Here is a 12,462-nt window from a genome sequence, read left to right on the forward strand (position 1 = left end):
CAAAGCAGGGTGTGGTGATAGTAGAAGTGTTGACATCTGTAACTTTGTTGAAGGTGTCAGAATTGAATAAACTTCTTGAAGGCTATAGCTCAGTGGATGTTTTCAATGCTAACAAGACAGGGTTAGTTGTTTAATGTGCTGCCTGCAAAAGCACTGTGCTTCAGAGGGGAGCAACGTTATGGAGGGGTGCTGAGCAAACAAAGGCTTACTTTATTATTAATCACAAATGAAGGTGGAATTGAAAAGTTTCGGCCACTAGTGGTTGGTAGACCAATGAGTCGTAGGTGCACCCTAGGTCAAATATGTAAGAACCTTACCCAGTAGATACATAAATTCTAAAGCATGAACAAACACAGAAATATTTGAGGATGAGCTTCATGCCCTGGAAGCTGAAATGGGGTTTTAGAGCAGCAAAATTTTGCTGTTTATTGATCAGTGTCCAGCCCATCACCAAATGCACACTTGTGAAATGTACAATTACCATGTTTTCCTTTTAACTGTACTAGTGAGCTCCAATCATTGGGTTTAGGTATGAATCACTCATTTAAGGTGCATTGTCAAAGAATGATTGTACAGAAATTCATTTCTCTAAATGAGAGTGGAAGGAATATAAAGGCAATGAAACTGAATTTACTGGATGCTTTACACTATATACCACGGGATTAGAAGCAATTTTTACAAGATACTACAATATACATATTACTGCTTTAAGAAGGCAAGATATCATGTTAATTGTGATGAAGTATTTCCATTTCAAGTTATTTGTGATGATGATACAACAGACAATGACTTCAGTATTTTAGCATGTTAAAGTGGAAATTCTCCTTTTCCTGCTATTTGTATATAATGCATTTTACACTCCTTTCTGGGGTCCCTAGAAAAGTGCAAGCAAGGGACTGTACTAGTACGAAAAAAACACACGTCTCGACAGCTTACAACAAATGCAGGTCAACACACATAGCATAGAAAATCGATGAATGACGTCCTCTTCCCCATCATCCCCCTCCTCCAAATTTGCCACTGTCTTCTCCCCATCCCCTTGCCACTCCCACACCACCTATCACTCCACCCATACCACACTGACCCCCATCCTCATTTCCCTCCATCCATTTCCACCATAATGTATTGCCGCTTCGGAATTTGGTCGCAATCAACAGAACCTGATGGAACTAGTGGCACTTAATTATCGAATTGACCTGTGGATACTAACCAAGTTTATTTAAATTTTGTGGAAACGTCCTTCATCCACAAAGTAATGTCTGTCAATGCCCAATATAGAAAAATAAAAATTCAATTGGTCTTAAGGGGTCACTGTAACTTCAAGCTATGGTGAAGTAAACTAGAATACAATAATAAACTAAAACATTTTATGCATAACCTAAAGAAGGAGATATGTACATACTATTTCATATTTGCATACTCTATGAACATGGAAAGTGAAGTAATCATGGACATTTTATTTCAATAACAATATTACCCATTATTTAGGGGTATATTGAATCTTAAGAAAATGGGTCCATCAATCTAATCATGATGCAAAGCTTAATTTAATAGTAAAACTGGAAGATGTTATCTCAACCTCATATTCACCTATTTATCAATCTTCAAGCACAGTTTAATGGTGTACATTTACAAATTACATGTGTGTCTATTGATTACAGATTCTTTAAGTTGAATTTATCTGCTTAATTCTGATGCATGTATGCAATTGTAAAATAATAAGAAGCTCCAAAACATATTGTGGTGATCAATAAAAAATTGGAAATGAAATATGGAAGAGGATATTGAAAATTTTCATTGGTAATTGATTAAACTGCGGGTTTCCATTAACTAAACCTTCAGTAAGTATGTAAAATCTATACAAATGTTCTTCAGAGATACATTCAATTGTCTCCAAATCAACTTAGTGACAATTCATGATCACTGACTAAATAAACTAAGCATACTTAGTAATTTATCAGTGTCCTTTTGGTCATGATGCATATACAACATCATTAGAACAGAAATATTAACACAGCCAGGAAATATAAATGCAATATTTTAGAAGGGTAGGATAGTCATAGAATTCATTTCCCAACCCCCCTTCCCTCTGTCCCCTCTCCCTCTTCAACAGGACCTCAGAGCTCACAAATTGGAAAAGTTATGTCCTGGACACAAAGGTGAGAAAATGGCTAAATTTCAACTCCAGCCACTAACTCACTAGAGTAAAGACTGTCTTCCAAAACAACAGGTCCTGAAATAGAAGACTGTCACTCAAGATATGAAAAACAGGTCCAGAAACAGAAAAAATGGTCATAAACAGAAGAACTGGAAAGACAAACCACGTACAAGGAACATGACATGGCACTGTATGATGATTAGAAGCAGATTGGGCAGGGTATCAAGTAAATTTGAATTTTGCTTTTACGTTTGTTTTCCGGTTTTCAGGTCATTTTTGAACACGTGCAATAAGCTGTTGATAATAAAAAATTCATGTAAAATGTCAATTTTTATAGCAAATGCATACTAGAGAAGAGGAAGCTCCATTCCAAATCTGCTTTCTTCAAAAAGAAATGCAAAATATGACCAAAATTGAAGTATTACATTATATAATTAGCAGCTACATGTATTAAATATATCTAATATGCACATACACCAGCAAATGCCTATTTTAACCCACAAAACATGTAGTAAATCAAAGGATTAATTAGGAGTCTCCAGGACAACATGATCCTGGGCATAGATATAACGGCTAAGGTGTAGAAACTGGAAGGGGAAGAAACCAGCAGATGTAGCAATCACCTCAAAGAGGTATGCGAGCCAGAGAAAATCCTGAATGAGGGCAAAAAAGCACTGATAGTCTCCAACCACAAGGAAGATAAGAAGAGTGTAATAGTGTCTTGTAAAACTATAAATAATACACTATTTTAAAATCAGAAACTAAAGACAAGATTGATAAGTACCATTTTGTTTCCAGTCCTACACTCCACCGATAGCGTTTGGGATAGAGTGAACAGTTGAGGTGAGGGACCTGGGAGCAGAATGGGTGAGAGAGCATAGTGTCTTACAGTGGCATGGTGATTTGCACTCCTATGTACAAGTACTGTATACTTGTAATATGTAGTATATATGTAATAGTACATACATGTATGTAATATTAGTAGGATGTACTCATTTTTCATTTGTGAGGAGATATTAAGGCCCATGAGTGTGTTGACTAGGCCTCCAAACTGCCTGTAAAAACACTGAAATTCAAGAGTAAGCATGAGGTATTTCAAGGAGCATTGAATCCAGTGCTGCGTTAATTTTTTGGGACAGTTAGCACCAGGGTGCACTGAAGCAATGAAATAATGAGGTAATATCAGTTTCTGCATATTTTTGAAATATTTTATGTATACATATTAAATGCACAAACATGAGCACATTGGTAGGGAAGCAGGTATTTGATGAGCAATATTTCCTTGACACACATAATTATAAATATACATATTGCAGATTGAGTTTATTGTGATATGCTTGGGTAGATAAATAGAGGCAGAAAAATGCTGCTAATAAACATTGCTTGATTCAAGCCAATATTAAATTTCTAACATTGTAGTAGCAAGCAGGATTATTTCTCACAAATTCAAACCTAAGCTATGGCACCAAATAGGAATCTGTCACACTTCATCTCTCTTCAAACAAAGTGATCAAAAATATATGATCTGGTGATTTCACATCAGTGTTAATAGAATGTTTTAAGAGTATATACATGCCATTTTGAAGACTTTAAAATGTTTTGTATTGCTATCCTCATTCTCAATTTATTTAAGTTCAAGTTCGACTCATATGAAAACATAGATCCACATGCATGAAAACACTGATCAACTGCATATGATTTGGCTACATCTTATCTAAGTCTATTTCAAAAGCTGGAGCTGCAGTGTTGAATAACAATAGCAATCACTTTTTGCAGCAGGTCCAAACATGAAGGTATTTGAATAAAATCTCAAAACAAACAGCTGTTGAGTTAACTAGTCGGAAGTCTCAATTATTGGCAGTCACTGCTATAGTCAGTCCATTAATGTGTGGATTTGACAGTGGACCATGACTTCTTTGGCCTAATATCCTAGTTGTGTGCACATTTAGGAGCCCAATATGGGTTCTTCCTGGTGAAGATGGGACACTTGATATGTCCCATATGGATATCGTTCACATATTGAATATTCACTGTGGGGAATTCCACAACCTGTCCATTAAACTCCTGTGCTGGGTTATGTTCTCTTGCTAAAGTACAATGGCTCCTCCGTTGATATTTATTGTCAGTCTATACTTTTAAAGATTTCCTGAGAATGCCTCAAACCAGAGTTCCTTCTCATATTCACTGGGTGCAGAGAAGATCTAATGTTTAGGGAGAGAATCAACATTAGTGAGCAATGATATAAGTTCCATGATAAAATCATTTTTAAATGAATGAATGGGTGAACTTAAGACCAGGAATTAATTGACCATTTAAGTTTTACTTAACATGAAATAGATTTCATGAATGTGAAGCAATCTTCCGATGCACATTTTTTAGATCTTTAGTGGATTTCAGTTGACATTAAAAGGATAAATAATTAGTGCTAAATAAGTATTTCAAATGGAAATACATAAAACATTTGTTTCAATGTTTTGTTAGTCTTCACTAAAACTGACTCAAGAGAGTTACCATTTCTGTCACGCCATTCTCACAACTCTTTTGTGGGAATAAGTGGAACACATTTCTCCAGTCTTCCGGGAAAATTTTGTAAGGTAATTCCTGTAAACTGTACTGATCTCCAGGGCAGAACTCCACCTCATTTGTTGGACAGTAAGCAAGAACCATGAAGAGCCCATCACTGAAATGAAGGAAAGGTTGTTTCATTTCATTAAAACAGTAGACTGTCATCGATGAAACATTTAACCTGCCCCACCGGAACAATTCTAAAACATTTTTCATTATTTTAAATTAAAATTTGCACATACTTGATGGAGAAGGACACTTAATTTTAATTTGTTGAACCCATTCATGATCATTTGACGGCCAACTTGGATGTCTTAAATAGCAATCCATATTTTTAAGAGATTCATATTATTCATAAAAGTGGTTTCTATTGGATCAATATACTTAAAAAATTTGAGCATTAAAGGTGCAATGCATTTCATGAACCAAGAACACTCTCAAAGAACACCTCCACCAATACCAAGTATATTTTTTATGGAAGAAACAAGTCATTAAGGCAAGAGAATGAGAATAGATTTTAGGTCATCGAGCAAAACGTGTGGAAAGAATGAAAATAGTAGAATTGACAGAAATGAAAAGTGGAACAAGTGCCAGTAAAACTTGGGGAAGAGATAAATGAGGGAAATTCGTAAAAGAAAATAAATACAGAAGAAAGGGAAAATTGAGCGGTAAAAATAAAAATATCTTAAACTTTAATTCATGTTAGTTATAGTGCTTAAAATGTTCAGAACCAATATGACATTATAGAATTGCAAAATGTAAATTTTATCTGATGAAATGCATCAAATCTTTCTTCTTCTTCTCTCTGACAGGTCCCTCAAGGGACCACGTGCCAGTTTCAGTTCCTCCTCATTTATTTTACTCCTAAATTCTTTCAGATTTTTTCTATTTTTGTACCTTTTTGGGCTCACTCCTTTTTTCCTCTTCGATGTTCATTGTAATCCCTCCAATTTCAACCCTTTATTCCCTAAAAGTCTTTCCGTCACTTCATTTTCTTTTATGTTTATTTATTCAAGATTTTTCTTAACATCTAGGATCCTCTGCTGTCCACTTCTCCCAAAGATATTTGAAGATCCATTTTTTGTCAAAACTTCATTTTTCAAAGAATGCATAAACATGAGCCTGGATTAATGAAGTATCCAGAATGAAGACAAGCATGCCATAGGGTTTCGAATCTGTTCGAAAAGCATAGGTTGCTAAGTGGGAAAGCAAAGATTAAATGACTTGAAAGGGTCCACCAAAATAAAAATAGAGTTTACTGTTCCCTACCCCCTCATTATTATGCAAGTGTTTCTAAAGCATTTTTGTATGTTTAGTGTTTGACTAACTCAGGGCTCCTGAGTCAAATGCCTCCAGCATATAAGCAAAGGTTCATCTGTGTGCCACTACATTGCTTTTTAATGTTATTACGAGGTCAATCAAAATTTTTAAAATTATACTAATCCACCTGCATCTTCTTTCTGGGAGTTGCAGCAATGCATGTAAGTCACTTTTTTCATGCTTTTTATCCAATTTTTGGTTTAGTATTTTTTTCTACTTTCCACATGTTTTAATGTTAAAACCTGCATTGCATATATTGTGGTAGGAGGAACTTCTTGAAATTTAAACGATGTGTCCCATTTTATTTACAGGATGATTTTTTAAGTCTAGGCTGCACTATTAGTTACCATGCCTTTGGCATCTAAGGATGGCACCTTGAGCTGCACTATGGTGTATTTCAAGTAATTTTTCCCATATAATATGTTAATTGCATTAACTTTATTCCTAAGTTTTTTTTATTTCCATTAGGCCCAAATGGCATCTGTGCACAGTGCTTTGTACCATGGTACATGCGTCCATGCTTAACATTTACTTGAAAAAAAAAAGATTTCATGATCACAGGGTAGATCTCATTATCCTTGAGTTTTTTTTTAAATTACCCTTGTTCTATGTTGGAACAGCAAAACCCAATAGCAAGTTTCAAACTTTACGAGTAAATACTAAAAAATCCTTTAATTGTTTCATTGATTCTTCACCATCACAGAAAAGTGCAACGACTTGTGAATATGAACATTATTCATTGAATGATGTCACATGACTTAAGCATGTGTGTACGAGGGACATACAGATGGAAACTTCAGGGCTAGTTACGTATGACACAAGCACTAAATCCTGAACACCGGCATGACTGCACTTGCAGGTGTCTTCAGCATCAGTCGTAATCATTCAACTGCTGGTTTATGGTATGTGTTCACAATTGCGATATCAGGCTGAAATTGGTTTTCAAGAACTGATGTTTTCATTTCAAAATTTTGGAAATTTTCAGACATTTCATTGAATCAAAGGATCAAGCATGATCTGCTTTCATTTTCGTATTCAACATTGCATTTTCAACAAAAGCATCAAAATATGCCATCACTTACCCTTTCTTTTTTGTGATTAGTAGCATTTCCGTAAATAGGAATAGATGGAGTGACTGCTTGACTAATTTGCGTCCAAAGGTTGAGGGCTGCTTAATCATTTTCCGATAGTATGAGGAAGAAAGATCTCCGAGGTGATTTGAACTGTGTATGAAGTAAACCTCCCCATGGTGTATTAGGGAATGTTCACTGCAGTCTGTGTCCATGTGTTTGAAATACCGGAAATCCAATTTTTTGCACAAAGATCTCATCTTAAGTTGCTGGGCAGCATGCTCTGCTGCTTCATTGCACTGTTGCACCACCTGTGAAATACATTTTGGCACATTTTGGCATTCTGACAGATTTACATGTGAAACGAATGTGGAATCATTAGTCCAACATTAGATTGCAAAGAAAGCAGATTCAAGCAATGTCTCCAGTAAGAATTTGGCATTTTCCATCCTTGTTGATCTTTTGCATCAAATTTGTAAGATAAAACTTGAGTGTAATTCAGAGGAAATTCAGAAACCATTACAGCATCTCTTTCAAGTGACACAGCACATAAAATATTCATTTTATATAATGGGGTGTTAACTGTTTTTTTTTCAATTCATTCCTTACTTTATTAGGTGATCATAACTACCTTGTATGTCCTGTGAATTCTAACCATTTTACTTTCATGCAAAGAGGCTGACTGAAGAAACAAGGAAGGAACTAAGAGAGACACTCAACACTTTACTGAATGATATATATGACAATTTACTGATATATATTATGAATTTTTGAAATATGGTTTAATGTCTAATATGATGTAATTTCTAAATATATAATTTAACTTTCTAATAAAGTAACTACTTTTTTTAACCCCACATGACAGGCCTTGGTTTATCTTTTTTAGAGGATAGGATAGGTATGTACTATCGAATTAACCCAGTAAATATTAATTATTACATAGCTATTCGAAACATTAGTCAGAATTCATTAAGCTTATGAAACATAATTGGTGATGAGGTATCCTTACTCTATTCAGAGCATCAGAAGCCAATTTCCATCCTTGGTACTTCTGGTTGTCACGGGAAAGCCTGGCAAGTATTGCATCAACCAGCAGTCTTATTCTGGTCACCCTCTGCATGGGCATGATCAAGAAGCATTGCAAGGTTTTTCTCCCACACACTGGGTAACTCTCAAGTTCATTGATTGCATTGGCGAACGCATCAGACTCCCTGTAGTGGCAAAGAAGAGCACACTTTTTTAAATAATATTTTCTAAATTGTTTTTATTGCACTTGACAGACTAGTGTATTTTTGGAACTACACCTTCGCCCATTATACACCTTGCTTAACAAGTATTTCGCACAGCGTCTTATTCAGGTAACAAGCAAAATCTTTTCTATAATGACTTGCTCAATGAGCAGCATTTCGCATAAAAAGTAATGAGAAGAAGGGAATTCCCAGAGTGATGGCATAACAGCTGCTTCAGTTTGCGTACAGCACTCATTTCGCTTGCATCTCAGTGTCCCTTGCACATTTTTCAAAACTTTTGTTCAGGCATATTATTTGCGATTTTTTTGGCAAAGTTCAATAATATTTTGTAAATATTTTTAAAAATGTCACCAGAGAAAAATCTATCAGAAGACAGCCATAAGAATGACTGCTGAAATGAAAAGTGAAATCATTGAAAAGCGAGGACAAGGTGTGAGCGTGACTAATCAATCTAGCACGTACAGAAGCACAATCGGTTGACATGAACAATTTGCATTGTCAACAAGAACAAGGACAAAATTAAGGAGCTTCAAAGGGAGCAACAACAATATCTACGCAATGGATACGCATTCTTAAAGGTGTTGAAAGGTTCCTCTTCATATGGATAAACAAAAAGGAAGAGCAATGAGACACTATAAATGAGAATATCATTTTTGAGAAGGGCAAAGTGAATTTCGCTGATCGCATCAAGACGATGCCAGGACTGAAGAAGAAGCATCACCCTAATAAGGTGGTTATGCCCACTACTAATGAATTCAATCAAAATGCTGTGATGAATTTTCACAAAATTTTGAAGCATCTATGAAACAATTGTCTCTAGACAGCTTTCTAGTTAAAAAAGAATTAGATATGTATCATAAATAATAAACCAGTTAATAAATGAACTTCCACAAAGTTGAGGCTGAAACTATTGAACTAATAAACCAGTTATTTCGATATTTTTTGTTTGCTTGATATGAATCATGGGCCTATGGCCATGACCCTGAAACGAAAGCCCAGTCACCTCAACAGTCGGTTGACGAGATGAAGAAAAATGTGACGAGGTAGCTGGTGACCATTCCAATTAAGGGCTTTGCCAATTGTTTTGTTGAAGAGTGGAAGAGGGACGTTGGGATAAGTGTGAGTGAGGTTTCCAAATGGGAGTAGTGCTTTGAGGGGGGACACGACTGAGGATTAGTTGTTCCATGGAAGGCTTTTTTTTTAAATATTATTACATGGCTGGATCATTTCCGAACATACCTCGTACAAAGATCCTCTTTACGCTGGTGATCTGCATCCTTCCACCTACCTTACCAGTCCTGTTTGTCTTCTATGTGGGGCATGCACAAGCAATTATATGCCACAATTGAATATTTATTTTAAGAAATGCAACTTTTTATGCGGTAAATTATGTTGTGCCCCTTTCATTATTTTTTCCAAAGTTGAGGTCTGGTTAAATTTCTCTTACTCACATCGAAATAAGTTGATGACCAGATTTAATAAATTCTGTAGTTCCCTTTCAAAAATAAAATATACGAGAATCACTCACTTCTTAGAATACCTTGTTATCCATCTGTACCTAGAATACTCGGCAGGGCTATGTGCTATAGTTTAGAAAGCATGAGATTCGCAGTTGACAATCGAATAGTATGTGTCATTGCAGGGACTCCGGCCTAAGCAGATTGTGTCTTTGCTCCGAATCGCCTTCATCGCTCTTCGAACACGTTGCAAGGATAGATAATTAGATAATGCTGTGATTTCAGCATTTTCATACGTTTTTGTTCAATTTTTAGGCTGTGCTGCACAAATGAAATACGAAAATATTCCAGCTCATAATTCACCGCTCAGAGCATTCAAATTTCAACTTCAAAGTTTAACTTACATTAATTTGTTGAGAATGTTAAGCTGATGAACTTGATTGTAGCAGTATGAGATGTAAGCTCCAAAAGTCTCCTCTGCATGCTTATAAATAACTTCATCAAGATCTTGAAGGGAAATGTCATCATACCAGCAACCCTTGAGATCCGACAAAAACCTTTGTGAACAATTCCTTACTGTGGAAAGAAATAACTTGGGTTAATGATATCTTAAAACATGGGAAAAGGCAAACCCATCACGCAAGGTCTTTCCCAAAAGTAGCAGGACTTAATTTTTCCCGAATACACGGACAGACAGGCAGACGGACAGGACAGGTTTCTTTGACTGGGTTTGAGGGAGGGGGGACTCGGGAAAGGCCGGATGCAGGTGTTAGTTGGCTCCCAGCCTTTGCGGAGTGCGGATCGTTCGTTTGTAAAACCTCTATAACGTGACCACGTTACGCTCCGTCATGAACCAGTTATTGGAACTGCGCTACGCCATTAAAATGTTGCGTGAAATTGGGGAAAACCGTGTGAGACTCATGGCATGCTAAAGGCAGCTTAAGGGGAGATCGGGTGTTTTTGTGAAGCTCAAGCTTTTTCGAGAGGATAGAAAAGATGCTGAAGAGGCCGAACGTTCGGGTCGACCTCAAAAAGTGACGAAAAATCTTGCAATAATGATGGCTTTGTTGGACAGGAATCGCAGATAAAGAGTTCGCATGGCTTCTGATGAACTTGGAATGCTTAAAAGCGATGTGCATCGACTTGTGACCGATTACTTGGGCATGAGAAAGGTGTGTGTTGAGTTGGTGCCGCGGATGCTCTCGGACGAACAAAAGGAAACTCGCATGAGGATCTACCAAGAGCTTCTCGACCATGTCTCAGCCACCCTACAGCCCCTTGCGTTGCCCCACCAGACATTCCTTTTCCTCCGCCTCAAATCCGTCCTGAAAGGACGTCACCACGGCTCGGTGGAAGCGTTACAACAGGCCGTGACGAGGGAGCTTAGCAGCATTTCGGGCGCCATCTTCCAGAATGCGTACGAGGCGTGGGAAACACCCACTGGCACAGCGGTGCGTGGACTCATAAGGGAACAACTTTGAAGACCTCTGAGTGAATGGATCGATTCTGGCAATAAATGTTTTTTAAATCGACTCAGTCCTACTACTTTTGGGACAGACCTTGCATTTGGATTATATTTCTCTTAGAACAAGTCAGGCCATAATACTGTTGATTTATCCATATTTTATTCAACTTCCGAAGAAAATGGGATTGGACACGGCCTTTTCAACTGATTGACCTTCGGGAAAACCAAGCTCAGCCGGATATTTTAACAAAACAGAAAATTCTATTTGAAAATTGAGGTAAGTAAGTTCTGTCAAAGGAACTTTTTCACGTAAAAATAAACATGAACATCATAAAAATTAGTCACAAAACTAGATAAGGGGTTTTAGGAATGGCTTTGTTTATTAATGTAATCTTTTATTGATTTGTTTACAGTTCATCCCAGTTGTATCCGCAACAACAATAGCCATTGTTATAGCATTCCAGACATTTGAAATGAGCAAGATGGCTTATTTCGGGGACGGCAGTTTCTATGTTTTTCCTGTAGCCTGTGTACGAATGGTCATCAATCACTCTGGGAGTAATTCGAGTTTTACTTACCTTCGACAATGTTCGAAAATAAAACTTCCCTGTCTTCCTTGCATAGTATTTCCTTGTTATTCAACAGATCTGATCCATAAAAGTGAGAAATTAGGATGCACAAATACTTAATGTAGGACGTTTCGGTTGTTATAACTTCAAACTTGGTTTCTTGGAGTTTCAGTTGATTTGATGACAGCGTGCCTGTGGATGGAGATGGCAATGCAAAACATGATCAGTTGACTCATCCAAGCAAATGAAAAATCAAAGGCTCTACGACGGTACTCACGCAAGAATTCACTGTTGGCAATTTCAGGTATGTGGCTCCAGAGTGTCATATTGTCATTGTCCACAATATTCATGATTCGGAGGCATGATTGCGGGTGTTCTGACCCTGTTCTTGATGGATTGATTTCGTCGGCGTTCTCGGTGTCGTAGTCCGAGTTCTCATCAGAGGTACACTGATAAGGGAAAAGTGCAATGTCATGCATACAAGGCTAACGTTTTAAACGATTTAGACATTTCTCACTTAATTTAAAATGCTCAATCTTTCCGGTTTGCCAGTGCGAATGTGAATAGTTTTCCGTCAAATCTCAGCGGAATGCGATGGAAACGCTGGA

The 12,462-nt window shown here is 36.9% G+C and overlaps 1 protein-coding gene across 1 annotated transcript; it reads right to left on the reverse strand.

The window, feature by feature from the left end:
• Nucleotides 1-4,293: 4,293 nt before the first annotated feature.
• LOC139686641 (rho guanine nucleotide exchange factor 16-like) lies at nt 4,294-12,204 on the reverse strand. Its single transcript, XM_071583684.1, has 7 exons — nt 12,132-12,204; nt 11,864-12,046; nt 10,225-10,396; nt 8,123-8,324; nt 7,126-7,424; nt 4,670-4,838; nt 4,294-4,359 (listed from the first exon to the last, which is right to left on the reverse strand). Exons 1-7 carry the CDS (start codon nt 12,202-12,204, stop codon nt 4,294-4,296), a joined length of 1,164 nt encoding a protein of 387 aa, XP_071439785.1.
• Between the last annotated feature and the right edge of the window lie 258 nt (nt 12,205-12,462).

The sequence above is a fragment of the Hetaerina americana genome, unplaced genomic scaffold, assembly GCF_022747635.1.
Source record: "Hetaerina americana unplaced genomic scaffold, ioHetAmer1.1.p SCAF_144, whole genome shotgun sequence".
In the NCBI taxonomy this organism is placed as follows: domain Eukaryota; kingdom Metazoa; phylum Arthropoda; class Insecta; order Odonata; family Calopterygidae; genus Hetaerina; species Hetaerina americana.